The sequence below is a fragment of the Melanotaenia boesemani genome, chromosome 2 (assembly GCF_017639745.1).
Source record: "Melanotaenia boesemani isolate fMelBoe1 chromosome 2, fMelBoe1.pri, whole genome shotgun sequence".
NCBI classification, from domain to species: domain Eukaryota; kingdom Metazoa; phylum Chordata; class Actinopteri; order Atheriniformes; family Melanotaeniidae; genus Melanotaenia; species Melanotaenia boesemani.
Window position 1 is genome coordinate 28,709,334 of NC_055683.1, and position 27,350 is coordinate 28,736,683.

The following is a 27,350-nucleotide window of genomic DNA, read 5'->3' on the forward strand; positions in this document are numbered from 1 at the left end:
CATCCTCAGGGCGTGGATAGGTTAAAATCCTTTTCTCCCATCCATATCCTCCTCTTCCTGGTTATTACTCCTACTACGAATAATAATAATTACAAAAAAAAAAGTCATAATTTTCCTGAAGTCTCTCCTCCGAATCCATGGATTTTGTGCTGGTCATTAACATCACCACACAAAGTTGTGATCAGTTTATCAGCCATCCCTCAGCTGATGCTACACACAGCATGCAGTATGCACACTTTAATATGTGATCCAAGTCACGAATGACTTATAATTATAAGGTCAACCATGAAAATAAGTTATCAATTTTATTTCCTAATTAAAATCTGTCAAAAGTCATCCCCTTTTCCAGTTCATTAACTGCAATAATGTAATCCTATTGTCCCAAAGGTTTTCACGTTAATTACAAATGAGATTAGCCCTAATATAGCCTAAATAATTTAAAACAATACTATTACCTTTAATACACCTGCTTTGTCACTGCTTGGCAAACGATCAGTGCCACTCAAAACATTCAATTTGGTACCAAGACGATCATACTGTCTATGTCATATGTAGGTTATGAAGGTGAGACGGTGTCATGCAAACAGAAAAATTCACATTTGCCATCTGTTCTTGCATCCAGTTAAACTGTCAGCATGCTTTAAATCTAAGCGTTCCCTTCAGTAGATTGCGTAGTCATGGGTATATGGGAAGCATCATTGCTTGCAACAAAACTATATTCTCCTCTATTCTTGCACCTGAGCCATAACACAAGTACTAAAATAATCGACACAAGCAACACAGTCGCGATGACGAAGGGAACCATCCAACTCGGAAAAGGTCTGGTTTCACCTGTAAGACAACACAATTAAAATATCAGTTTAATCTCTAATGCTCAGTTCTTGATAACATTCATGTTTTTTTCTCGGTAACTTGCATTATGTTTGGCAACATCAGCTCCTACTGAACTGCTTAAAATTTTATGCATGCGTATGTTGTACGCAGACTCAGTAATCATACCTATTTCCAGTATGACAAATCTTGTCACTGTCCCAACTTTATTCGTGGCAACACACTGATAAACGCCAGCATTGGCAGACGTGGCTTCCATAATAGTGATGGTGCTGTAGCGCTCCCCAGTGGTCACAATCAAATTCGTTGACCTGGTGTCAGTCCATTTAGACACAGGAGGAGGGTAGCCCTTGGCACTGCAGTTAAAGGTCACATTTTGACCAAGGGTAATCTTACTAGTGGTATTTTCATCCAAGAACTCAGGAGCATCTGTGGGAGAAAAGAAAAAAGAACATCCTATAATAATAATCTCAAATTACTAACATTCACTATCAGCAAAATACAGTGAAAAAAACAGTCATTTTATGTCAAGTGTTATTTTAAAACTTAAAACATACACAAAACTTGAAGATTAAACTTGCGTTCGACTGCTCCGTGTGTGTTGGTTGCTTTAAGTGAGTACATTCCACTGTCGTGCTTTGTCCATCGCGATGGGGAAATCTCTTTCTCGTGTTTGAACCAGGTAATAGAGGGTGAAGGTGATCCATCTAGTTCACATGGGATTTTTAACTCACTGTTCTCTACTACCTCATACTGCTCCTTACAGGTTAAACTGGGTCTGTCTGTGGACATGGAATAAGATTGTTTTCAGGACAAGTAATGACAGAGTGATGTGTTTTTATACTATAAAGACAAACAAAAGATATATGCAGAACTCACATTCAACTGTGATAAAAACAGAGGTGGTAATTGAGCCAATAACATTACTAGCTTCAGCAGTGTAGCTTCCAGTGTCAGTCCTTTTGAGCGACTCATTTAGGTTGATTGGTGTACCCTGATAGTACCACTTAACATCTGGAGGTGGGTTCCCATCAGTTTCATATGGCAGATCACTCATGGTGAAGTTTTTTTCTGCAACAGTGTAATGGCTTGGAATAGCTTGAAAGAGAGGTTTATCTACAAAGGAAAACAAGAATGGATTAATTTAAAGTTTGATTGGTGTTCTGAAAATGAATCATGTGAAGGATTCTTACAGTAAACAACAGCATTGAAAGGTTGTGAGGTTACAGGTGGGATGAATTCTGGTCCTTTGGGTCCAAGCTGCAGCTCAGCCTCACACCTAAACTCTGATCCATTGTCACCTCTCTCAGGAGTGACTGTGTAGTAACTTGACACATTGGTTGGGGTTGTATTGATGTTTTGTATGTCATCTGTGAACACAGTTTTATTTCCATGGTACCACTTCACTTTGAGCTGCACACGAGCCACATTGTTAACATCACACTTCAGCTGGTACTCTCTGCCCTCGATCATTGGACCAGGATCCACTCCAGAGACTGACACAATATCTGGAGTCTCTGTAAACAATACACAAAGTATTAAACTAACAGTAATTATATATGTTGTTGTTTACGTCTGAGCCCATTTTCATTTCTGCATAAAAATATTAACATTTTGTTCAATCTCTTCTAGGCTTTAGTAACTTGTATAACCGCGCCTTTCATTATTAAGTAGTTGATAAAGTAGCGCTGTGAATTTGCCATGAAAAGCTATGTAAATATGAATGAATACTTATTTATTTCGGTTTAAAAACAAAAAATAAGTATATAAAATTACATTTTCTCAAAAGAATTAATCAGACAGCAACCGAAAAAGGAATAGGCTGAAGCCCCCGGGCTTATTTTTGCCTATCCTGTACTATCATAGAAATAAATCACAATAAGACATCAAAAATAAAAAACAACAACAATCTAATTCAATCAATTTCATTGTAACCTTTGATAATTTTTGATTTTAAAGTCTTCTTGAAAACTAACATAGAGTTACACATCTTAATGTCATCGTTTAATCCATTCCATAATTTTACACCCAAAACTGACACACATCTGTACTTAAGATTAGTTCTAGCTTTATATGTTTCAAACATTAACAACCCCCTTAAGTTATAAATCCCCTGCCTTAGCTTAAACATTTTTTGAATACAGTCAGGAATTGTCTTTTTTACCACTCGAAACATTATTTCTAATGTTTTTAGATATACAATGTCAAAAATAATCAAAGTAATCATTTTATTATATCAAACATATTGTAAGCGAAGGTTTGACTTGTACTTACGATAAAGAGTGATGTCTAGCCCAACTTCACACTGAGAACGATCTTTCAGATTAGCATAGCAGCTAGGTTTTATATCCCATGTTTTCAGGTTTTCAACTTTCCAGGTTAAAGTGGTCGCATCTAATCTATGTGCGCTTCCAGCTGAAACCTCCCAACCGGATCCACTAATATTTGTGTTTGCAGTGCAGTTAACTTCAACTGGGTCTCCAAATTTCACTATAATTTCACTGGGTGTCAGGATTAGGGGGCAACCTGTTATTCATGAGAAAACATATTTAGTTAGAGCTTTGATTTAGTGCACGCTGAGAAGTGAGTCATCTAATATCAACAACATGGTCCAAATGTATTAGTTGTAAAGTGAGCAAGGATGCATACCTTGTTCTGCCTGTGCTTTGAGGGTGGTCATGGTAACAGGAGCAGCACCTGTAGTCACTTCTGTCACATTGACATAAATTTCCATAGATTTGTTTCCCAGATCATTGGTAGCTGTGCAGGTGTATGTTGTACTGTTATTTATGTCAGTTATTTTGAGTTGGCTTGTGTTTTTTGCCAAATCTTTGCCATCAACAGTCCACTGAAAGTTAGGAGGAGGATCTCCTTCAATGTGACAAGTCAGGGTTACATTCTCACCCTTAGAGACACTGATGTCCTCACTATAATTTGTGCTGAGCTCAGGGGCATCTATAAAAGGAAAAAAATAATTGTTGAAATGATTAAATAAATCTGCACAAAGTTAGAAAATGTTGCAATTGTCTGGAATCAAGATGTGTACTCACAGAGAGCTGAAACATTGTGTGTATCAGAAATAACAGCACCCAATGGTGTGTATGGCCCAAAGTCCGGCTGAGCTTCGCATCTAAACTGAACAACTTTCCCTTCTCCCTGGATGTTAACTTCCTTAGTGAAGAACTGATTTTCTGATTCCTTGGTTAGTCCAGCAGAAGAGTTTGTGGTGAGGATTTCACCATCTTTGTACCACGTGACAGTATGGTTTTGAGCAGGAGCAAAATTGGAGACATCACACTGCAGTTGATATCGTGCCTTATCTATTTTTTTTATAGTCAGAACAACATTCGGAGTCTCTGTTAAAACAAAGTTAATAAAAATTGTGTTACTGTATAAATAAATATTGTTTTGGGTATTTCTCTTTGTTACTTTGTGCTCTTGAAATTGTACTTACTGTATGCAGTAATTTCAAGCTCTTTAGTGCATTCAATAGAGTCATTCAGCTGTATTTTGCACTCGACCTTTGTATTCCAGTCTGTCAGGGCCATAGGCTTGTAGATTTTGTAGTGAGGATCATTTTTAATAATACTAATGTTTTCAGCCAACAGGGTCATTCCTTTATGATGCCAGTATGTGCTGGTACAGTTTACTACGACTTCAGTTCCATATTCCCCTATCGGTGGATTCAGGATGAGAGGGTTGAGCTCTGGAGGACATGAGGTACTGTCTGCACCTGTAAAATAACAAAAACTAGAGTAAATTAGCCTTTGCTGCACCTTTGTGATGTAGCTCATTCACACTTAGATTTTATCTTGTCGTATTTATAAACTATCCAGTAAAAGTGGGTGATTAGAAAGATCTGTGATATTGCAGACTTTGCCATTAAATAAAAGCCAGCATCTTCAGTAGAGATAACATTCTTTTAGTTTAATATGCATGCAAACAGAAATGTGCATTATTTAATATTGTTCTGTATTTGTGTTTTGAAGCATCTAGCAAGTACTAATATGATGTCTTAAAGCCATCTGTGCTGGACAAAGGCTGTAGATGGTCTGCCAAGATGGTCTAATACATTTTAATCTGGTAAAGTGCATTCACCACACCCAGTTTACGTGGCCAGCACAATATACACATGCAGCCTTTTGAACGAGGAAGTTTTACTCTTTATCACAAAACTTGACACCTACTCCTCCCACTTAGAATTTCTAATTTTTTTATTCTATTTAATTCTTTTACATGTCTCGCAAGGGTTTAATACATAACTATTTACATCCGTCTTTAAGATATTAGTCATAAAACGGTAACACAACGCAACAATTGTAGAAAAAAAAAGCAAAAACTAACCAAGAATTTGCATTTTTTTTCCTTAACTGTGAAATAAACATTTATAATCAGTACCATATTACAGAGCATCATCACTTACCGTGCAGTAACAAGAGCATGAGAAGGCCCAACATCCTTAGAGGCAGCATGCTAGACTACCATGCAGGCGGGTGAAGGGGGATGAAAGTGGTAATGTGTGTTTCAGGAGGATCCAGAGGATGTTCGCTTTTAGGAACTGAAGATGATCCTTGGCTCAGAGTTGTGCTCACAGGTAATGACCCGTAGCTGAATGTTAAACATGAATAGGTGGATAATGGCAGTATGCTGCGGAGGAATTTCAACACCCTAATAAAACAGGAAACAGGAAACTGTGTGGCCCAACTGACAATCATTCTCTCCACCCATATTATGGTTATTTTGATCAGTGACTTTTCAAATCCTCTTTTCAAACTGTAATAAAGCTGATTCAACAATTTTACTTTAAAAAAATCTTGCAAACCTGGTTAATTGTCGCTCCTTCTGTTTAAGAAGCTAGGATGAGTTAGGTAGCAGTGTTAATGTTGGTTGATTCTTCAGTCAGAATGACAAAAAAGACATCAGGAGTGCCTTTAGGGTGAGTCAACCAGAAAATTTAAGTCACAAAGAAAATATTTTAACTTCTGTTGAGTCATTAATAATGTGATAATAGTCACTAAACAAAAGAACTTGCTTCCTTTCTTGTCAGATGACTGAATCAAAGCTGCCAGGCAGTTCAGAGAAAGGAAGAGGTGGAGAGGCAGATGGACAGGAGGGGTCACAGCCGGCGAGCTTTACTCAGAGATGTCATTTGAATTACATAATAGGTTCAAATTTAATCAAAAGATAAGGGGGCAGGGGCAATAAAAAAGGAAAAGGTTTTAATTGATTTAACAGATGCACATGGCTGATGCTCAGTAATTGAGAATGCTGGCAGTGTTGGCTGGAAGGTGATTCTCAGAAGAGCCTAAAAACAGAGAGGCAAGTTAGTAAAGTCTTCAATCGGACTAGAACTTCCATCAAATTCTGTAGGGACTCGCATGCAGAGACGTATTGTGAAGAAACAAGTTACAGGATGCTGCAGCAACGGGGCAGTGATTTTTGTAGCCAGAGCAGGTCAGTAGTTGAGCCAGAGTCCGGAGGTGAGCAGGCACAGGAAATGATGGGTAATGATGGGTAAAGTTCAGTCAGATGGCAGGGAAAACTGAGGGATATAAGCTTGCAGAGATTATACAGGGTAATGACTGATGTAGGAGTAATGGCTGAAAAGTAAAGAGTCGACAGTGTCCAAGAAGTCAGAACAGAGGTCAAAAAGATTTTCAATTCAAATGAAAATAATTATAATGTCCAAATAAATATTCCCTGATATAACAATTTCTCTGCAAGTCAAAATGATCACATATAAAGTTTTACAACAAGGACGATGATGCACGCTGTCACAGCGGATAATCACTGTTTGCCATTAAGACCTTTAAAAAAAAACCTTGATGTCAGACCCTGAATAGATAAATAAACATCTATCTCAAGTGCAAAACAAACACTTGTCTTCCAGGGACCTTTGTGGGCCACTTTTATGTCCTTACCAATGTCGACATTGAACCAATGTCCTTGTGTTGAAGCATTTTATTTATTATACATACAATGTAAAAACATTTTCAGTTTCAGTTGTACATTTATCTGTGTCATCCACAACAGTTAAGGTGTTTCCCTTAAAGATAGTAATGGAGCTATGTGGGTTTGATCATCATGAAAACTCGTTTGAGGGAGTAGGACCCTCCGTGGAATTCTGCCCAGTAGACCCCATCCTGGTAACGGCTTCTGTAGTGTCCACCTCGATACCACACACCATTCAGGTTGGAGTGGGCACACATGTGATACCACCATCCTCCTTTCTGGTAATGAGCACAGTTACCTGATGGCACAACAAAAGAAAAGAGACTATTATTAAGTGAAAATGTTATCTCAGAACAGAGAACTACTGAGCAGGCACAGACCTGTGTAGCTGTCCTTGTCTCGATCCAGTGTGGTGAAGGCTTTGTTGTTGTGCCATGAGAGGGAGTCTCCTGCGTTGCCGTGGTATTGGCCTAAGCGCAAGCGGTACCAGTCACTCTCTGGTTCCAGTTGGAAGCTGTCATACTCAGCAAACACCTGCCGACCCTGCCAGTCCTCCAGGGCCACTCGGAGTTTATACTGAGACTGTTTAGTTAGCCAGTAGAGGTGTTCCAGGCCAAGCCAGTATTCTCCGTCCAGATTCCCAAAGCCTTGCTGTAACATGGCAATACACTGCTTTAGTCTTGATTTGCATGAACCCTTCTCATTTAGACTTGGAAGAAGAATGTTAGGCAACTAAGCAATGTTAAGTAACTACTGAATGCATGATACTCCCTCAAGTGCCAGTAACCCCAAATGGCCTTTAAGGCCTTATAATTTTGCAGCTCTGGTGGAGATTTCAGAAAATAGCCCAAAGGACATGATGAGATTTGGGTTAAGACCAAATACGTGAAAGCATGTTAACATTCTCAGTACATTTCCATTTAGAATGAAAGCATGAGGCAGTGGAACAACATCGCAGATATTTCTGCAGTTATAACAATAATCACCCTCACTGTGCTGTTTTGATTTCAAAAGCTGCATGAAGTCACCTTGTACTGATCCCACGTTCTGAAGAAATTCACCGACCCATCTTGTCTCCTCTGGATGACTGTCCACCCTCCCTGAGCTCGACTCTGTTCACACCAGGCCTGCAGGAGTCGGTTGGAATTCCTGGGACGAAGCAGATAAATACCACTGGTGGTCTCACCTGAGTCCAGAGCGTGCTGACAGTCCCACCATGGCCCTGAGGAAGGGCAACATGTTGAAATGTTAAGTATATTAGCTATATGTATTACCATAAAATGTTAAATGATTACATGAAAAGTATCATATTTAGTAGACATTGTTTCTAATGGCATAGTGGAATTTTCTGAGACTGATGCTCTTTTACTGTTAACGATAATGTCATGCACATGTTAAAAGGACTGGGGTGCAACAGAGTTTTTGGAGCATAAAACTGAAACTTAGTCACTGAAATTTAAACTTACTCCTTTATAAACAGGCCTCATCAGTGGTGGCAATTTGAAAAGAGAGCTTTGTAAGATCAAAGATGCTGTGCAGCTTCAGTTTATCTGCTTGAAGCTGGAGAATTCTTTCTCCAGCACATGTTCAGTGTCTCATGTCACAGTGATAAGATGAACATAGGAATCTGCCCAAACAAAATGTATACATGGAGAAAATAACCCTCACTGAGTGATAATAACTAATGATCTGCCATAGCAAGCATTTCCCATTAACTAGATGTGGTATTCTGCACTCTTCCACCAGACATTTTATAATGTGAAAAATACTGCTAAAATCCTCTCCTTTGTCATTTCAAACAGCTAAACACTTGTATCCTAAAGGTGTAATATAAAGCTCGAGCAAAGGCTGAGGCTACAAGTACATGTTTGTTATAAAGCTTGCACTCGGATAAGAGCTGCTAGCTGTTTTTGACATTGTTTAGGCTTTCCCAGGAAGATAAGACTTCTCCCAGTGGGTCACTGACTCCATCAGTTTCTGTTGCTTATCTGAGCTGTTAAATAACTCTGACAGAAGAGTGACACATTTATACACACTTTTCTGAGTCTAATCAGGTGTTGCTGATATGTTTTAGCCTGATGTACCTGGAGATTTTGTGACAGGGAAGCTAATAAAGGGCGCATCAGTAGAAGTACTGGTGGTAGTGGAGGGAAGGGAAGGAGCTTCTCGTGGTTTTGCTTGCTGGGATGGAAAAACACTCTGGTCTCTTTGAACATCCTTGCTTATTTTGTTGGTCTCAGAGCTGTTATTATGATGCACATCAGTCCGGCTTCCTGGTGTTTTAGTCAATGCCTGTTCAGACCAACAAGAAACAACACAGAAATCTTAGTCCTTGTAAAGAAAATCAGCTTACACCTGCAACATGCTGGACAGTGTGTTCCCTACCAGAGATGACTGGCTAGAGTCCCTGCACTGACACTGCTTCTCCAGTTGGGTAATGAGCTGATTCTGGGAGCTCATCATGGAGGTGAGGGCTCCATATTTCTTCTCCAGTTCCCTGTAATCACTGGACACCTGCAGTGCCTGAGATATCCCACCATCCACATCAAATACAAGATTGATATGCATTAAGATAATATGGCTGTCTCTTGAGTTCTCTGCTCACCTGAGTTGTAGCATTTAGCAGGAGGTTCTCCACTTTTTGCTGCTCCAAAGCCTGGTCTTTCTTATGGATGACTTCTTGTAGCAACTGGGCATAGAGCTGGGTGATGCGAGAATTCATGCTGTTGCTCTCTTTGCGCAGGGCTCTTACTTCCATGACAAGAGACCCTTCCTGCTCCAGTTGGAGCTGGAGCCTCTCAAGTTGCTCCTGCTGCTGTTTGAGCTTTGCCTGCAGTGCTGCCACCTCTGAGTGGTTAGTCACTGCAGACTGTGTGTTCAAACAGAGAGCCCCAGTCAGTTTCTGCTGTGGAACAATGAAGGTATAGGAACAACGGCTTGCTTTATCGGAAGAACGTAATGACCGTTTGCTTTCACCATTAGCCCACTCCCTCCATCCTCCAGCTTCTGGTATGTCCACACAAAATGTGAGGAAAAGAGCCAGACCTACTGTCAGAGTCCTGTCCATTAATTAACTTCTAAGGACAACCTGGTAGTAAAGAAGAAGATATTATTGGAACACAGCATATATACAAAGGTTCAGGTAATCCTTCTCAATCATTTCTGACTTTTTTTTACTTTTAATATTAATTTTGTATTTAAGAAAAGAGTATTTTATGGACCTTGATAGTCCACCAGATTTTTCTTTGTAAAGGTTTAAGAACACACATTTCCACCTCGCTGGAACTTGGTATGTCAACACTTCAGAAGCAACAGTAAACACAAACCAGCCAGAATCAACACACTTCCATCTCACAGCCAACAGAACAGTTTGCCCCACAAAAACATCATAAACAATGCAAACAGATCATCACTGACATGTCGATTAAAAATGCATAAGTTTGCCAATGAAACAATATACTTGTCCACATTTTAAATGTCTTTAAAACTCACTTCACTGCTCAGTTAACGTGTGCAACAATAACAAGTTATACACATCATAAATATTCAACCAGCTGAATATTGATTATACATAAAAAAGGAAGCAATATTCATAACTTACTGTGGCAGCTGAAAGTGTCTTCTCGGCTCTTTTCCAGTTTTTAGCACCGCAGAACAAATGTTAAGGTTTTTTTAATTATTATTATTAAATGTTCAAATATTTAAGAGACACATAAATTTGCTCTTTCTTGCAGATTAAAAATTAGAAGTAGTTCCTTGTGAAAATCTGTGAATCTACAGCAAAGCAATTTTGGTAACTGGGTTTTTTTTTTCAGAAGCTACACTTGTTCTTCATCTGCAAAGTCTTCGTCTCAGAATTTCTAAGGAAGAAGACAGCTAATTACAAACTATCCCAATGACACCGCCTCCCAGAGCTTGTTGTTTAGTTGGGTGCTCAATGTAGGAATCTGGTTGTCTCCTCCCTCTACCACCAACCTGTGATGCTACAGAATTTACCCCCACAAAAAGGGTGGGGGGGATCATTGTAAGACTGACAAAGTTACAGTCCTACATGATTACACCTTGGAATTTAGCTGGACTGGACTTTTAATGACACAAGCATTTTCATGCTTCTGTCATGTCTTTTTTCTTAGGTTGCTGACACACTTGAATTTAGTTTAGTTTCTTCAGACAGACAGACAGACTTCTCTCTTCTTGCCAAGTGGAGTAGCAGGAGTAACAATATTTAATGATGATTTACCTAATTACCAAATAATTCAATTAGGTTTATGTTATCAGTTACAACAAAACCCATAATAATTATAATATGACTTGTCTTTGAAAATACATAAGCAGCACATTACAATGTTGCTTCGATGTGTATTTGCTTCCCCCCAACGGCCAAAACAATAAACGGAAATTTGTCAAATGACCCCGGAGCATACATGTGTGTGTACCAGTGAGGAGTAGCTAGGAACTAGCAAGCGTTTCAGAAACACACGGACATATTACTGTGTGACACAGCGGGTGAACCATGTGGAAGGAGACGTTCTGACTTAGAAGAGATTTGTAGCAGTTTAAAATAACATTTCCAGAAATAATGAACTTATTTAATCCCGGTAGTTTAAATATAACTTAGCAAAAGGTGTTTTCCCACGGTATTTATCTGGACTGCATCGAGTTAAAACATGGGGAAATCAAAGGTAAGCGTCAGGCATGTGCTTGCTTGTTAGCAAAAAAAATGGTTAGCCAAAGTTGAACATCAATGAATATATTTTGTATTTTTCATTCTGTGGTTGTGATCATATTTTATCTCCAAAGACTAGTCTATTGCTGAGTTGCAGTTTGTAGTATTGTGTGTGGCGAGATTCTTCTACTTAACAAGAAGAGTTTATTTTAAGCTTGGCATGATCGGCGATTACTAAAAATCGGGCAGTTTTTCATATTTGAGTGCTTCATTAATTTCGTGAATGTTGTTCTTAACAGACCAAAAATCAGAAGAAATCCAGAGCTGAAGCAAACCATGTGGCCGAGGAGGTTTACGGGTCTGTCCCACACTCTTTCGTGTTTCAACGGGGTCAGGTTGGCAAAAACGTGGGCCAGCTCATCCTGGACATGCGGCGAGTCATGGAACCCTTCACCGCAGAGTCTCTGAAGGTCCGCCAGCCTGCCTGCAGCATATTTATCACGTCTTGTTTTAATAAAAGTATTTCATGCCTGTAAATGTCTTGTGTAAATTAAATTTAGATTTCGTTTGAACTTTTCCTCTTGTCACACATTTACCATGTCTGTTTTCTTTCTTTGTGTGTATGATTTTCATATTATTAAACTAGGTTCGGAAAAAGAATGTTTTGAAAGACTTTGTGGCCATAGCAGGACCACTTGGAGTGACACACTTCATGATTTTCAGAAAAACTGCCGACAGCATCAACATGGTGAGACCCCAAACCAGCAGACTTGGAGATTTGCCATGTTTAACTGCCTTCAATCTTATAACTCCTGTTTTGTCTTTACAGAGACTTGCTCGACTTCCCAAAGGACCTATGCTTTACTTCAAAGTCCTCAAGGTAACTCTCTTAAATAAAACAAAATAATAAAAATAGAAAACTAAAAACAATGGGTTCAGCTGATGACATATTAAATATTTGACTGTGAAGTGATGTTCCAAAGTAAACGCACTGATGAGCCAGAGCAACCAGTCATGTTTACTTAGGGTTTCTCCTATTTTATATCAAACTTTCACCTTTTTTCTTCTTCTTTTCCCCAGTATTCTCTTATCAAAGATGTAGTTTCATCTCTGAAGAAGCACAGGATGCACAATCAGCAGTTCACGCATCATCCACTACTCATCCTCAGTAACTTCGGCCTGGATGGCATGCATGTTAAACTGATGGCTACCATGTTTCAAAACATGTTTCCTTCCATAAATGTGCAAAAGGTATGTAAAGTAAAACAGCCTTTTTTTATCATAGTGTTTTGACTCAAGGTGTAAAGCCTTGCTGACATGATGAAAGTATAGTCTTCTGAGTACATGTGAAGATTTTCTATAAGTAAACGCTTTCTGATTTTTCAGTCAAGTTATTCAGCACATTGACATTTAACCCTGAAGTCTACTGAAAAATGATGGTGTTTTTCAGGTAAACCTCAATAACATCAAGCGTTGTGTCCTCATTAGTTATGATCCAACATCCCAGGAAATTCAGTTTCGACACTAGTAAGTATGATTATCAAATATCAACATTGTGCTGTTTCCTTAAGTCCAAATGGCTTACGAGTCTACACGCTTTGCGAGAACATGCTTGAACTCTGGAGTAAAGCTGCTCTATGTTGTAGGAAGACTGCATGATAGACTACACTTTAGATGGATTTAATTTTCAGTGATAATTGTGAAGAGATATTTGGGCTCAGACGATGACACATTATGACTTGACTGTTCAGTGATGTACGTCCAAAGTAAACGCACTGATGAGCCCTCACGCAACGAAACACTTTGAATCGTTGATTAGCTGTCAGGCTTAAGAAGTGATTTCGTTCCCACCCTGCAGCAGCCTGAAAGTCGTCCCCGTGGGCATGAGTCGTGGAGTGAAGAAGCTGATGCAAGAGAAGTTCCCAAATATGACCAAGTTTGAGGATATCAGTGAACTGCTGATAAAGTAAGGTTCTTGTGTAGGTACAATTCTTAAACCCTCAGTCCAGAGGGTTTGAGATGGTTAACATGTTTTTGTTTTCTAATCTGATTAAAAAAAAAAAAAAAAAAAAAAACGTTGCACTTTCCAACAACGCAGGGGAGCAAACCTTTCAGAGAGTGAAGCTGAGCCAGATGGGGAAGACAACATAACTGAGCTGCCGCAGGCTTACTCTGGAAGAGGAAACATGCCATCCCAACAGAGCGCTGTCCGTCTGACTGAAGTGCGTAAACAAAGGACAATTTAAAAACCGCTACAGTGATGCCTGGGATTTGGCTCAATATTGCATGGTTTTGTCTTTAGATTGGCCCTCGCATGACTCTGCAGCTGATAAAGATTCAGGAAGGGATGGGTGAAGGAAACATCCTTTACCACTCTACGAGTGAGTCTTAACCTTTTTTTAATTTCTACTTGATAAATACAGACGTACAGGATGATCAAAGTGGTATGAATTCTATGATTTCTCTCAAAGTAAACGCTTACTGATTCGTCTCTAGTTAGTTTGTTTTATGCATACTTGGCACAAATTACTCTTCAGTGAGAATGTTTTTTGTATATCCTGCTTGCAGTCTCTAAGACGGAGGATGAAATACAAGAGACCCTGAAGAGGAAGGAAGCCCAGATGAAAGAGAAGGAGGAACGCCGGAAAAAACAGGAACAGAACGTTGCTCAGAAAAAAGAGAAGCGGGAGGAAAACAAGTAATTTGGCTTTAAAGTAATCTGCCCCTTTGTCATGGTTTTCACTTGTTTAAAGTTTGAATCAAATGTTTTGGGTTGTATTTTTCTTCTGTGTCAACAGGAAAAGGAGCCTGGAAGGCATGAAGAAAAAGCAAACAGAATCTGAGGAAGACGAAGTTGAGGATCCAGGAATGCAGGACGAACAGACAGCTGCTGTAGAATCTGATGATGATGCAGAGTACTACAGACAGGCTGTGGGGGAGGAACCAGATGAAGGTGAATGCACTGTGTGTAAACATTAGTTTCACAGCATTTTTTTTCAATTCATTTTTATTGACTTAAGATGTTTTATTTACAGACATGTTCCTGAGCGGTAAAAAGAGGCGGAACACAGAAAAATCTCAAGGACCAGCCAAGAAGAGGAAGTTTTCCCCTGGAAAATCCTCAAAAGAAAGAGATTCCAAGTTGCCAAAAAGGAAAGGTCCAGGAGGACAGCACAGAGACAAAATGGGAAAAGATAAACGGGGGAAAGGATGGAAGAAATCTGGGGATGGGGGGAACGTATCTGGAATGAAAACGGGGCCTTCAAGAAAAGCGTTTGGCTCAAAGAAACCTGGTGACAGGGAAAATAAATTTGGAGGCAAAAAGAAGTTTGATGGAAAGAAAAATAAGGACAAATCGTTCAAATCAAAAGGTCAAAATGGCAAGTTGGGCTTCAAGAAGAAGGGTGCAGGAGCAAAGCAAGGCTTCAAACCGAGGAAGGGAAAAGGCTGAGCTCTTCAACTTGGATTCTTAACCTGGACTTTGGCTGCAGTACCACGCTGATGCAGCAGATGGCAGCAAATGTTTGCTTTATTCCATCAGCTGGTGCAGACTTGAGTTGAGTGGATGCTTGTGAAGCTATTTAATGTGAACTGAAGGACAGAAGATTCACAGGTCGTACATGTATGATTAAAATGTTCTATCTTTATGTAAACATTTGTATTTGTAAACCTCAAAACAACATATTTTTACATTTTCTAAAGTTCCTTGTTGAACCTCATTGAGATGTTCTGTTGGGTGTTTTTTCCATTCAAATGCAAAAATTAAAATGTCATAAATCTGAAATTCTAACTAAAACAACGTGGTGAATTTTTAAGTTGTTTGTTCTCTTGTCTCCCTGAAGGCAAATGAGGAACTTGAAGTTTGCAGTCAGGAACTGTGACATTCACTTAATGTCAGTTGAGAATTGGCCAGAATAAGAGGACAAATTTAATCGTAATGGAACTGAAACTTGAGCAGCTTGCGGCTAAAACAAATTATCGATGCACGTCGTGTTGTAGGTAAGCAGCTATATATAAATGAAATCCAAATTATTTTGATTGTGAAAAATTGAACGTTCAACAGCACCGATAAATATCGTTGTTAATATACTTTGTGATCGAACTAAAGAAAAACTTATTCAATGTCCCATTTGGATTAAGAATTATGCCGTCTACTAAAACTGCATATTCCTCTTATGCAAACTGTATCTATAGATCAGCAAGACCAAGTAGCCTACTCTAAAATCTTAAGATATTCTTTTTTTTCTCTCTATCTCGAGATGATAATGACAGGATTAATGGCAGGCATTTCCTTTGTTTATATCTGGATCAGCTTCATTTTTACGTTTATGTGGTGATGGGATGTCAGCAGGCTGGATGTTGGATGCTTGAGTATTTTGTGTGAACTTGATGGGCAGCAGAAGAGTCAGGTTTGCTTAATCATCTCATTTTATTGTATTTAGCAAATGAAAAGTATTTTATATTTACTGTTTCCCCTGCATGGTCAAACACCGGAGGTGGAAATTAGCTTTGCAAAACTTGTGTTTTTTCTTATCATGTGAGATCAATGCATTTGTCTGACAAATAAACATTCTTACAAAATCTATGACTAATACAAGGCATTGATGTTTTGCTTCTTCAAATTACGAAATGTATTTTAAGGGTGGGTGGGTATGAGGAAGTGACTGTTTTGCGTGAGCCCTTCACATCTGTCACTTCACTCATAGCCGAGTGTCTCATGTTTTCAGCAGTTTTAACCCAAGAAATTACCTCTCACGCCACAGCACGCCACATATCTGTCTTTCAGTAAGTGGAAGCTTCTTTTATTTCTACTTTTCAACTTGATAAACATTTTCAAACATTATTGTCAGCTCTCTAGTGGCCTGGAAGAAAGAAATAACACCACTTCATGAAATGACTGAACCTGATAAACTATCTTCTGTTTTTATAGGTGTGGCTTGCAACAATAGCTGCTCATAAAAATAACTTACGCTGACAGCAGGATGGAGCTGAATTTCACTAAATGTGAGAAATTTCAGATCGGCGTGCTGCCTACCATATATGGGATTGAGTTTCTTCTGGCCCTGGCAGGAAATCTGTTTGCTCTGTGGCTGCTTCTGGTCAGAGAAAGAGGAAACTGGCACACGGGAGTCGTCCTGTCCTTCAACCTGGCCATCAGTGACCTGCTGTATGTCCTCACCTTGCCTTTGCTGATTGTCTACTACTCCCTGGGGAAACACTGGCTGTTTGGTGATGCTGTGTGTAAAATTGAGAGGTTTCTCTTCACCACCAACTTATACGTGAGCATCTTTTTCGTCATGGCAATAAGTGTGAACCGATGTGTGGCTCTTGTGTGGCCTTTTTTTACTCGCTCCCACGTGGAACCTGTCCACGCCAAGATACTCAGTGTTGTCATATGGATTATTGTTGGGGTCATCTCCTGCCCTGTGTTGAAATTCGCCTCAGTTTGCCAGCACACCTACAACAACAAGACTCTGTGTGTATCCTTCTGTGACCAGATTCCTGAATCTGAATATCATCACTTCACTTACAAATTATTCCTGGCGGTTTTTGGGTGTCTTGTTCCTTTTCTGGTTACTTTCATTGCTTACTGTGCTGTGTTTTGGGTGGTGTGGAAAAATGCCAGTTTAACAACACTTGAAAAACGAAAGGTTGCACTGTTAGTCTCTTCAGTGATCGTGCTATATGCACTTTCCTTTGGGCCTTATCACATCTTTCAAACATATCATCTGTATCTAAGAATTAACAGCCCTCACAAGTCAGTCTGCTGGGTTTACAACATGTACCAAGTGTCCAAAGGACTTGCAACGCTGAACATGTGCATCCATCCGATCCTCTACATGGCTGTGTTTGACAGTATAAGAGTGGCGTGCTGCGGAAAAAGTACAGAGGACAACGCAAGGGAAAAATGAGGAAGTAAAACTCCTTTTTGTGGCTTTTGTGTGAAGTACATCCTTGTTTCAGACTGAAAATCTTAAGCTTATCATAATTCTGCAAAGGCATAATTTACACTCACTTTTATATCAATATTACCAACTCCAACTCTGAGACATAATTATCTGTAATAAATATCATTTGCTCCTCTATCATTCTTGTAAAAAAATGGGGGGGCTGTAGAGATGTTTGTCTTCCTGTGTTACAAAGTTGTTTTTTTTTCATTCAGGAGTTAATTCAGTGTAACACTGCCACCACAGTAAAACTCAGCCTCTGTATTGCCAGTGTTACTTTCAAAATAGCAAAAGTTAAATTAATTTAATGTTTATAAACTATAACAGTAAGGAAATTTATGTGGTGAATTCTTTTTTTGTTGTAATGCTTTTGGGAATAAATCTCTCTGCTGCTGTGAGATCGCCTGCAGCGATGATAACCATTGCTTTTTCCTTTGAGGGAGATGCTGGCCAAACCTGGCCCCGTGAAATCTTGGCCACCACAACATGTCTGAGCTCCTATTGTTAAGGAAAAAGTTAGACATGCATCTTTCTTTATTGTACAGTTTTAGCTCCGGTTATCTAACATTTCATCCTACCCATTGAGACCACAGTGCTCCAGTAAATATTAAATGTCTAATCTAAGGAAGTTTGATCTTTATTTACAAAAGTTATATACACAGATTCTGGTAGATGGTATTTCTCAGTCTGCCAGAATCCGTGTCCCCTCCCAATATAGTTTAATAATGTTTTATTATTATTGTTATTGTTATTATTATTATTATTCCAGGTTACTGAAGTTAATATGAGGAAGTTTCAAATGTATTTACAAAAGATTCTTCATATAGAGGACTTAGATTCTACTATACTGCTCTCTAGTGTAAATACATTTGGGTAAAATGCAGAGGCCAATTATCCAGTTGTGATCAATAAAGTATTTATGATTAAAAAAACATAATATTTATTATATGTGATACAAATTATCAGTTTTGTGCCAAAGCATAGCAAATCTTAGGAAGGAAATCCAATTATTATTCAAACTACTGTTATCCAGTTATAATCCAATTAAATCACATCAAGTACAATTCCCACAGATCAAGTTGTTAGTTGTTTTTATACAATGCTTATAAAACCTGCAGTAATTAAGTATGGTGTAAGGTATCTATAATTAAAAGCATCTGATTATTAATCATGATATAAAATGCTGCCTGCCACAATTTGTACATCCTGTTTAGCTTCTGTAAATGAAGACCAAACTTCCTTAAATTTACTGTAGTGATTAGGTGTGATTTAAGATATCTATGAATGAAAACATCTGATTATTAAATATAATATGCTATATTGACAAGGGACACAGATTTTGGCAAGCTGAGTAATGCTGTGTGTCAGAAGGTGTGTTCCCTGTATAACTGTATATGAAGACCAAACTTCCTCATATTTATTGTCATAAGTATAAGTTATCTGAGTCATCTATACATAAAAACAACTGATGTTAGGATATCATAAGCTACAGGCATGTCACACAGATTCTGGAAGACTGAAAAGGCTGCCTCCAACTTTAGTGAAGGTAATGTAAATGTCTTCCTGTTTTTTAAAGTACTAAAATATGATCACGTCTGTGCAAAACACCTTTCATTGGAACACAGAATGAGCTTGAAAGAGAGAGGACATGACAGACTGTATGCACAGTATAATGGCAGAACTTACTGGTACTTTAAAAATAAAATGAATGCAAGGGCTTTCTTGTCCTGTTCATTTTTCTTAAGGACGTTGCCCCTTGTACAAGATATACCCTACAAAATAGATTATTTGCTATGGAAATTTGGACTGGAGATATTAAATACTGCAAAGTTCTGCATTCCTGTATATATCCTATCAGTCACTAAGCCAAAGGAAATGTAACAATCATTACAGGTTTTCTGGATAGTATCTTGTTTCTTAACTTCTTACAGCGAGTCATTGGACCTCATACAGCATCCGTGTAATCGAAGTCATGGGGGACATGGCGAGGTAATAATAGTGTTGAATGATTATGAAAACTGTGATTGTGGAGCCAAATAATGTTCTTCAACTGTGTGTGTGTGTGTTGTTAATATAAACCTATTATGTCTGAAATAAAGTACTGAATTCAGTCTTTGTCAGTCATGTGACCTAACTAGCAGACATGCCCACAGGCGCCGTTTTGGTTTTACCTCAGATGTAAACAACAAAGAACAGGAGTATTAGTTTAGTAGTACGTTTTAAACGGTTTATTCAGTCACCAATCTGGAGAAAAATAAGAAGGATATCTTACAGGGACAAACTTATCAAGGAGGCCTGGGTTCATTTGGTCAAATTATTGACAATAACAAAGATCCTTAAGACCACAAAACTAAGGAATGTAGCTCCAACGCCACATTACTACCTCGGACCTCATCGATGCACATAAACTACCTAGTTTATGGTATCGGTGCTTACACATATGAACAGTTCAAAAACTAAAAATCTAAAAAGTAAAAATATTTCCTGTTCAGTGTTTGTCTCCACAAGATTTTTTTAAATGTAATTAGTGATGAAGAGTGATTTTCATTATCCAAACTGGCACTGGTTATTTATGTTCTGAAGAGAGGCAAAGAAGAGTCAAGACAACGGTTTGTCAGGGCACAGCACACAGTGACAACCTTATCCAACATTGTGCCTTCTTCACGATCACACGGAAGAACCGTGTTTATGGGGATGGTTCCTGTTAAGATCTTATACTTCTGCTTTATACAGTTTAGTGTGTTTTTATCTGGCCATACAATTGAATGCCTCAGGTTCGCATGTAAAACTGACACCATTTCATCAAATGTTCTGTACACTGTTTTTGGGGAAACGTGAAACAGGTGAGCTAAGTGTTGTGGAGGCAGATCCAATCGAAGGCGCATGAATGTTAACAGAAGCATTTGAAACGGAGTGAGAATTTTCTTTTTACTGGGCATGAGAGGCAACAAAAAATTAAATAATGCCATAAAGGTTCCCAGGTTTGGCAGACCTGTATAGTACTTTACTTTTTCATCATCCTCTCCAAAGAAACCTTCAGACATCCTGCGCACATTCAGTTCACACTGCAGCTCTCGGTTTTCTTCCAACAGGCGGTTTACTTCTGAACGCCTGAGCACACACAGGTTACATTCAGTCTGGGTCACATCCTCTGTGATCAGCTGATCACGTTCTCTTCCAGGCCTATGTGTCTCCTCTCTGGTTTGTAGCTGACCACTTTCCTCTCCAGCATCAGATGTCCCCTCCTTGGTCTGTAGCTCTCCAGGGTCTGCATCTGCATCCTGGTTTACCCTCATCTCTGCTGCTTGCAGCCTATCTTTCCTTAGCTGATCCCATCTACTTCGCCTTGCAGAGCGCGCAGCGTTTGTGGGTTTAACAGCTGTGTGTCCCAGTTGTAGGGATGGGGCCCAATCTGGGTCAGCCTCCATCATTTCATAAGCTGGTTGACCTGCAATCATATGTTTGGATTTATTTAAAAGCTAGTTACATTGGATGCACCCATTTCATTTCACAATCTTAACCACTTAACTAGACCAGTTAACCATCCCATCAGATCTCTCATAGCACAAGAGACAATCTCATGCATTGTGTTATTATGCATTCTTGTTGTTTACCTGTATATTTAAAATCATTCATAGCACATTACTGTGCTAATCTAACACAGATTAACGCATTTCTATTAGAAAGCAAAAAGAATGAGCATATTTAGTAACATTATTTAAACAAACAACAAAAGCAATCTTTCCTACTTGCCTTTGTGAAAATGCCGAGAGCAAACACGCAAGAAGGGAGATATGTTGTTGAAGGTGATGTCCATCCGTCTCACAGCTGCGACCCATGCCATCCGACGCCTCTTTGTTATTTCCTCTGCCTGCTGTCCAAAGCCTCTTTTCCAGGTGGGAAACCGAAAAAATCTAATTTCATGGCCAACTTTTCTACCATGTTTGTCGTGTGACTTAGCACGGCAGCCTTTCACACAACACCATTGTCCCATTTTTATCAAAGATACTGGAACAGGCAAAGACGATGCACACTACTGAGTTGTTTACAAGGAAGGATTGACCATCCAAAATGGCGATTCGGCCCACAATACACAGCGGCTATCACAAGCGTTACGTCACCTGACAAAGACCAAAATCGAAGCAAGCTAAAGGCTACTGGAAACTTAGCAAAACCTCGCCGACACAACAACCCACAAACAATGATTTACGTGCTGAAATCCAACATAGTAAAGACGATCAAACGCTGAAGGAGTGCACGCTCCCGCGTCAGGTGACACTATTTCTGTTGGGGATAACCGCCTTGGCTAGACAGCGGTACGTGTGCAAATTCAGCACGTTACGATAGAACAGCGGAAGTGTGTGTCGTCCTGCGCGGCGCCGGCTCGTGCTGTTCTTGAGCCTAAGCTAGGCAAGAGGATGCCGTCGATTGAATACGACGAGTGAGTGTCATTAAACAGTTCTGTTGCCGTTTTTACTGTATGGTTTTTATTAGTTTAATATTAATTATCTCTCTGTCCTTTAGCTCAAAGCCCAGTTGGGCTGACCAAGTCGAGGAGGAAGGAGATGAAGGTAACGAGCTTGTTAGCATTTTTAGCTAAAGCTAGCCCTCTTCTTGTAGTTTTGTAGCCGGAGGAGGAGGCCGGCTAGGCAGCTTCCACTTCCACGTGGTTGTTAATATTAAAGGCGAGCTACATGCATTTGCCCAGTACATATCAAGGATATACGTCCTTCCATGGGCGTAAGCTACACGTTTCAATGACTGATGTGGATGTAAGTTTTATTAAAGTTTTATTTGGGGTTGTTTAAAGCGACGTCGGTAGCGTCTTTCAGTACCTCCAGAATGCTAACAGCTAACATTTTGTGTTACTGATGCTGCCATTAAGACGTTATCCCATTGATATGATCATATTCCGTGTTATAATTCAAAAACAAAATATCTACAATTGTTAAAACTAATTTGACTGCAGTGATCTGCAAAAAGATAAGAAATCGAGGCATTTTAGTCCCACTACGCTAGTGATGAAATGACGGTCATATTAAGTTGTGTGATGTTGTTTGATGTAGCAGCATCCAAATCTCTCCATATAGATTGCAACCTGGAATACAGGTAAACTCATAACTCAAAATGAACTAAGAATGTGTCATTGTTTTACAGGCACACTACCATCCCCAAAGGAAACCATAAAAGGAAACATTAAAACAGTCACAGAATATAAAATTGATGATGATGGAAAGAAGTTCAAGGTAAGTGTTTTTGTTAAGGTTTATGTTGCATTTGACCACCGTGGCAGTGGTGGTTGTATGAGTATATTTCATGGGTGGAACCTGTGTTGATGCTGATAAGCAGTTTTGTTTTTTTTGTTTTTTTTAACCTAACAAACACTTCTGGTTGTTGTAATTGCTTCCAAAAGCAGTCAAATATGGCTTTAAAATAATACTATTTTGGTTTTATTTTGTCTTTTAGATTGTGAGGACTTTCAAAATTGAGACAAGGAAAGCCTCAAAAGCTGTTGCTAGAAGAAAGGTTGGTTAACATTAAATGAAGGTGAAGCAGCAGTGTTTGCTTTTAAAAAAGTCAGATATTATGTAATTGTTACGGCTCTCGTTTCAGAATTGGAAGAAATTTGGCAACTCTGAGTTTGATGCACCAGGTCCCAATGTTGCTACTACTACAGTCAGTGATGATGTCTTCATGACTTTCATTTCCAGCAAAGAGGTGAGAATCTTAAAGTTTTGTTTTGTTTTTTTTCTTCTTCTTCTTTTCCTCCCCTCATTGTCTGTTTGTTACAGAGTTTTCCCATATAAAACGGTTTTAACCATGGTATTAGACTGTATTTAACTTTGTGTAACTACTGCTCAAGTCCCTAATGTTGCTTTTTGTAGGATTTGAATGCCCAAGACCAGGATGAAGATCCCATGAACAAATTGAAAGGACAGAAGATTGTGTCTTGTCGTATTTGCAAAGGCGACCATTGGACCACCCGCTGTCCATACAAGGACACCCTGGGCCCCATGCAAAAGGAGCTGGCTGAACAGCTTGGACTTTCCACTGGAGACAAAGAGAAGCCAGCTGGTACCATCAACTCACTTTTCTTCTAATTGGATTGTCTGCTGTTAAACAATCTGTTCTGCTGAGCTGTTCTTAAAGTTTTCTTGATTTTTATTTTAGCTTGCTCTTCATTTTCTTTTACCAGCAGAACCAGAGCCTGTGCAGCCAGCACAGAGCAAAACTGGGAAGTATGTGCCTCCGAGCCTGAGGGATGGAGGCACAAGGAGAGGAGAGTCCATGCAGCCTAACCGCAGAGGTAAGTGTGTGTCAGTGTTGGTGGTGAGTCTGTAATGGCTATTCTACAATTAACAAGTCTTGCTCATTATAAACTGTGTATGATTGCACCTGGCAGCTGATGACAATGCTACCATTCGTGTGACCAACTTGTCTGAGGATACCCGTGAGACAGACTTGCAGGAGCTCTTTAGACCATTTGGCTCCATCTCGAGGATCTACCTGGCCAAAGACAAGAACACGGGACAGTCAAAGGTCAGTGCTCAACTTGCAAAGACCTGCCGAGAGGAATTATCAAAGCTGGAGTTTCTCCTAGACATAATAGACATTAGTTCATCTGATATTTTCAGTATATATTTTTTTCTTGCTTACAGGTGAAATAAAAAAATAGTATATTGTGTAAAACCTAATTTATGTCAGTAATTCAACTTTAAAGGGGAAACTAATATATAGAGTTGTTACATGCAAAGTGAGATATTTCAAGCATTTATTTGGTATAATTTTGATGATCATGGCTTACAACTTATAAAAATTCTAAATCTCAGAAAATTAGAATATTACATGAAATCAATTAAAAGGGCATGCTGAATACAGAAATGTTGACCATCTGAAGAGTATTGTCATGCATATAAAGTCAGTACTTGGTTTCAGCACCTTTTGCATGAATTGGTTCCCGCAGTGCGGCGTGGCATGGATGTGATCAGCCTGTGGCACTGCTGGGGTGTTATAGAAGATCAGGATGCTTCAATAGCAGCCTTCAACTCTTCTGCATTCTCGGTCTCATTGTCTCATCTTTGTCTTGACAAAGCTCTACAGATTTTCTATGGGGCTCAGGTCAGGAGAGTTTGTTGACCAATCAACTACAGTTTTCCCTTGGTCATTGAACCAGGTTTTGGTTCTTTTGGCAGTGTGGACAGGTGCCAAGTCCTGCTGGAAAATAAAGTCAGCATCTCCAAATAGCTTTTCTGCTGAAAGAAGCAACAAGTGATCTAAAATCTCCTGGTAGATGGCTGCATTGAATCTGGACTTAATAAAGTCCAGTGGACCAACACCAGCAGATGCCATGGCTCCCCAAATCAACACAGACTGGAAACTACACGCTGCAGTTTGAGTGTCTTGGATTGTTGCCTCTCTGTTTTTCCTCCAGACTCTGGGACCTTGATTTCAAAATGAGATGCAAAATTTTGGCCCACTGCTCAACAAACCGGTTAATTTTTTTTTCTTTAGCTCAGGTAAGATGCTTCTGACATTTTGTTCAGGACCAGCTTCACAAGAGGTATACAACATTTGAAGTCCAGGATCCGTCTGTGTGGCGGCTCTCGAAGCACCAACTCCAGCCTCAGTCCACTACTCGTGAAGCTCCCCCACATTTTTGAATAGCCTTTTTCTGACGATCCCCTCCAGACTGCAGTCATTCCCGCTGGTTGTGTACCTTTTTCTTCTACTCTTTTCCCTTCCACTCAACCTTTTATTTATGTACTTTGATGCAGCACCTTGAGTGTATCCAACTTCTTTTGCAATTACCTGTTGAGGCTTTCCCTCTTCGTGCAGGGTGTCAGTGATGGTTTTCTGTACAACTGTGAGGTCAGCAACCTTCCCCATGATTGTGAATTCTACGGAAATAGAATTTGCAGGTGTTTTGGATTAATTAGCTGATTAGAGTGTGGCACTTTGAGGCTACAACATTAAACCTTTTCACACTATTCAAATTTTCTGAGATTTGGGTTTTCACAAGCTGTAAGCCATAATAATCAATTATAACAAATGCTTGAAATCGCTCACTTTACATGTAATTAATCTATGTAATTGTTTACCCTTTTAAGTTGAATTACAGAAATTAAGTTTTGCACGATTTTCAAATTTTTGGAGTTACACCTGTACTTTTTTTTAAAGTAACTGCCCAGCTGACACTGCCACGATTTTTGATACTTTTAACAATGAGCAGAAACTTTGTGGTCCGCTTCTTTTCCCATGATGGCTCACCCTGTTTCTTGTAGGGATTTGCCTTCATCAGTTTCCATCGCCGGGAGGATGCAGCCAGAGCCATCGCAGGAGTTTCAGGATTTGGATATGACCACCTTATTCTTAATGTTGAATGGGCCAAGTAAGTTCAGTATCAATTTTGGAAACTCAGTCATCAACTTGTTAACTTGTTTCCAACGTAATTTATTTCTCTTTACAGACCATCAAACAACTGAAGAACGTAGAAGAATATTTCCAGGAAGATGCCAGATTGTGTAATAAAATGTGGCCGTCGTTTAAATAAAAAGAATTAACTGTCCTTAAAAAGTTTTCTTGTTCTTGTTTTTCCTCTGTTGCATTTACTCTGCAGGTTTTTATGTTAATCAAATCATTCAGTCCTTTGGTTTGCTTGAAGCAATAGTTATTACCAGAGGGGTCTACATGGAAGATTTTCCAAGAAACAGCTGGTATTTGGTTTGCAGTAAAAAAATAAAATAAAAATAAGCTGACTCAGATTAAACAATGACAACTTGGACACCTTCAGACAGCTCACCTGCATATCGCTACCTAAGAATTCACCATTTGGACATTTTTGCAGTAATCTGTTTATTAAAATAACTTATTGTCCCACCCATTCATCAGAGCTGCTGTATTCTTGCACATGGTCTGTGATCGTCACACTGAATATATAAATAAATGCACTTCATTTGGAATGTGTTAAATTTTTATAATCAGTTGACAAACAAGATGTTTAACTGTGATCTTCCATATCTCCCCTGTGGTACGGAAGTCTGTGGAAGTGCAGGTGAAACAGTCATACAATCTGGTTTCACTTTATAAAAGAGAACCGTTAAGAGTCAGTAGTAGTAGAAACTGTTTTTCTCATTAAAATGGTAAAGGTTCGGGAATCAGTGGAATGTTGGGATTTTGGGAATCACGTTTAAAGCTTATAAAAGAAAATGATCACAAACTGCAAAGCAGATTTAAAAAGAGGGAAAGTTATCATTTAAAAGGAATATAGATAATTGAAAGATCAATATTTAGGACAAAAACGAGGGCACGCTGTGGAATAACATGAATAAGAAAATCAAAACAAAAAATGTTTAAGCTTTAAGAAAGCAATAAAAACTGCCGTAAGGAAGAACTGTATTAGTTTAGTAGCATATTTACACACTTTCTTAATTTGTGTACAAACATTTCCAACTAGCAAAGTCCTAGAAAACTTTTTGGTAGATTTTTTTTTAGAACAATGCAGTTATTTGACATTAAGTTTACCATGTAAATATAACAAACTGAGATTTTGAGGATCATTTTCATCTGTAGTCCCATTGCAGGCATTTTTCTTAGCCAAAAAGTAGGTTTTGCATGTATTCCTTTTAGAAGGATAGATTTTAAGAAAGTAACTATTGGTGTTATAATGGTACATGGACTCAATGTAAAATTAAACCAAATTACCAACCAGCATGAATAAAATATAGGGTATTTTTGCATAAGTTAGGTCTGATGGGTTGAACATTTATCAAATTTTATTTTATTTTTCTTTACATTTAGTGTTAAACTGTGCTTCTAGATACCTGACGAAGAGCCCCCTTCAACCTGAAAACGCTCCTCAGAAAAGAATGCTGACGAGGTTGCCCTCTGGAAGAGGCTAAAGGAGATCAGGGTGGAGCATAAAGCAACATAAAATGTCTTTACTAATTACGGCA

The 27,350-nt window shown here is 39.0% G+C and overlaps 5 protein-coding genes across 7 annotated transcripts; 2 read left to right on the forward strand and 3 right to left on the reverse strand.

Annotated features, from left to right (window-relative positions):
* Positions 1 to 115: 115 nt before the first annotated feature.
* On the reverse strand, positions 116 to 5,472 carry LOC121629026 (hemicentin-1-like). The gene is made up of 10 exons (XM_041968495.1): positions 5,255 to 5,472; positions 4,286 to 4,564; positions 3,882 to 4,187; positions 3,481 to 3,786; positions 3,106 to 3,357; positions 2,025 to 2,348; positions 1,711 to 1,947; positions 1,389 to 1,613; positions 1,000 to 1,260; positions 116 to 831 (listed from the first exon to the last, which is right to left on the reverse strand). Exons 1-10 carry the CDS (start codon positions 5,301 to 5,303, stop codon positions 647 to 649), a joined length of 2,424 nt encoding a protein of 807 aa, XP_041824429.1. The 5' UTR covers positions 5,304 to 5,472; the 3' UTR covers positions 116 to 646.
* A 1,313-nt stretch (positions 5,473 to 6,785) lies between these two features.
* On the reverse strand, positions 6,786 to 10,989 carry angptl6 (angiopoietin-like 6). 2 transcript variants are annotated; one of them, XM_042000489.1, is made up of 7 exons: positions 10,385 to 10,989; positions 9,389 to 9,871; positions 9,169 to 9,306; positions 8,868 to 9,075; positions 7,812 to 8,005; positions 7,164 to 7,434; positions 6,786 to 7,081 (listed from the first exon to the last, which is right to left on the reverse strand). In XM_042000489.1, the coding sequence occupies exons 2-7, from the start codon at positions 9,848 to 9,850 to the stop codon at positions 6,897 to 6,899; spliced, it is 1,458 nt and encodes a 485-aa protein (XP_041856423.1). In that variant the 5' UTR covers positions 9,851 to 9,871; positions 10,385 to 10,989; the 3' UTR covers positions 6,786 to 6,896. The 2 variants fall into 2 exon arrangements, with proteins under 2 accessions (XP_041856423.1, XP_041856431.1); XM_042000497.1 differs by lacking the exon at positions 10,385 to 10,989 and having other exon boundaries at positions 9,389 to 9,652; positions 9,760 to 9,838.
* Positions 10,990 to 11,238: 249 nt separating this feature from the next.
* On the forward strand, positions 11,239 to 17,792 carry ppan (peter pan homolog). The gene is made up of 14 exons (XM_041967078.1): positions 11,239 to 11,465; positions 11,749 to 11,919; positions 12,096 to 12,197; positions 12,279 to 12,329; positions 12,530 to 12,700; positions 12,900 to 12,976; positions 13,308 to 13,415; positions 13,548 to 13,671; positions 13,752 to 13,830; positions 14,018 to 14,147; positions 14,248 to 14,402; positions 14,485 to 14,895; positions 15,644 to 15,657; positions 16,399 to 17,792. Exons 1-14 carry the CDS (start codon positions 11,451 to 11,453, stop codon positions 17,359 to 17,361), a joined length of 2,571 nt encoding a protein of 856 aa, XP_041823012.1. The 5' UTR covers positions 11,239 to 11,450; the 3' UTR covers positions 17,362 to 17,792.
* A 1,818-nt stretch (positions 17,793 to 19,610) lies between these two features.
* Positions 19,611 to 21,493, reverse strand: LOC121649569. The gene is made up of 2 exons (XM_042000509.1): positions 21,151 to 21,493; positions 19,611 to 20,845 (listed from the first exon to the last, which is right to left on the reverse strand). The coding sequence occupies exons 1-2, from the start codon at positions 21,389 to 21,391 to the stop codon at positions 19,968 to 19,970; spliced, it is 1,119 nt and encodes a 372-aa protein (XP_041856443.1). The 5' UTR covers positions 21,392 to 21,493; the 3' UTR covers positions 19,611 to 19,967.
* Positions 21,494 to 21,696: 203 nt separating this feature from the next.
* Positions 21,697 to 25,963, forward strand: eif3g (eukaryotic translation initiation factor 3, subunit G). 2 transcript variants are annotated; one of them, XM_042000521.1, is made up of 10 exons: positions 21,697 to 21,838; positions 21,922 to 21,968; positions 22,555 to 22,643; positions 22,864 to 22,923; positions 23,011 to 23,115; positions 23,283 to 23,472; positions 23,594 to 23,704; positions 23,801 to 23,937; positions 25,680 to 25,786; positions 25,865 to 25,963. In XM_042000521.1, exons 1-10 carry the CDS (start codon positions 21,816 to 21,818, stop codon positions 25,878 to 25,880), a joined length of 885 nt encoding a protein of 294 aa, XP_041856455.1. In that variant the 5' UTR covers positions 21,697 to 21,815; the 3' UTR covers positions 25,881 to 25,963. The 2 variants fall into 2 exon arrangements, with proteins under 2 accessions (XP_041856455.1, XP_041856463.1); XM_042000529.1 differs by having other exon boundaries at positions 23,597 to 23,704.
* The last annotated feature ends 1,387 nt before the right edge of the window (positions 25,964 to 27,350 follow it).

What these genes read in the sequence shown, in the direction of transcription:
- LOC121629026 (XM_041968495.1), bottom strand. Translation starts at nt 5,303, where the DNA reads ATGCTGCCTCTAAGGATGTTGGGCCTTCTCATGCTCTTGTTACTGCAC. An exon ending in ACACAATGTTTCAGCTCTCT is followed by an intron (nt 3,787 to 3,881) that starts GTGAGTACACAT and finishes TTCCTTTTATAG; the next exon opens with ATGCCCCTGAGCTCAGCACA. An exon ending in CAAAGCACAGGCAGAACAAG is followed by an intron (nt 3,358 to 3,480) that starts GTATGCATCCTT and finishes CATGAATAACAG; the next exon opens with GTTGCCCCCTAATCCTGACA.
- eif3g (XM_042000521.1), top strand. Translation starts at nt 21,816, where the DNA reads ATGCCGTCGATTGAATACGACGA. An exon ending in CCGTCGATTGAATACGACGA is followed by an intron (nt 21,839 to 21,921) that starts GTGAGTGTCATT and finishes TCTGTCCTTTAG; the next exon opens with CTCAAAGCCCAGTTGGGCTG. An exon ending in AGAACACGGGACAGTCAAAG is followed by an intron (nt 23,938 to 25,679) that starts GTCAGTGCTCAA and finishes TGTTTCTTGTAG; the next exon opens with GGATTTGCCTTCATCAGTTT.
- angptl6 (XM_042000489.1), bottom strand. Translation starts at nt 9,850, where the DNA reads ATGGACAGGACTCTGACAGTAGGTCTGGCTCTTTTCCTCACATTTTGT. An exon ending in CCCTGTCACAAAATCTCCAG is followed by an intron (nt 8,006 to 8,867) that starts GTACATCAGGCT and finishes GCCCTTCCTCAG; the next exon opens with GGCCATGGTGGGACTGTCAG. An exon ending in AGACAAGGACAGCTACACAG is followed by an intron (nt 7,082 to 7,163) that starts GTCTGTGCCTGC and finishes TTGTGCCATCAG; the next exon opens with GTAACTGTGCTCATTACCAG.
- LOC121649569 (XM_042000509.1), bottom strand. Translation starts at nt 21,391, where the DNA reads ATGGGACAATGGTGTTGTGTGAAAGGCTGCCGTGCTAAGTCACACGAC. An exon ending in CTCTCGGCATTTTCACAAAG is followed by an intron (nt 20,846 to 21,150) that starts GCAAGTAGGAAA and finishes ATATGATTGCAG; the next exon opens with GTCAACCAGCTTATGAAATG.
- ppan (XM_041967078.1), top strand. An exon ending in CTTCCATAAATGTGCAAAAG is followed by an intron (nt 12,701 to 12,899) that starts GTATGTAAAGTA and finishes GGTGTTTTTCAG; the next exon opens with GTAAACCTCAATAACATCAA. An exon ending in GAAATTCAGTTTCGACACTA is followed by an intron (nt 12,977 to 13,307) that starts GTAAGTATGATT and finishes CCCACCCTGCAG; the next exon opens with CAGCCTGAAAGTCGTCCCCG.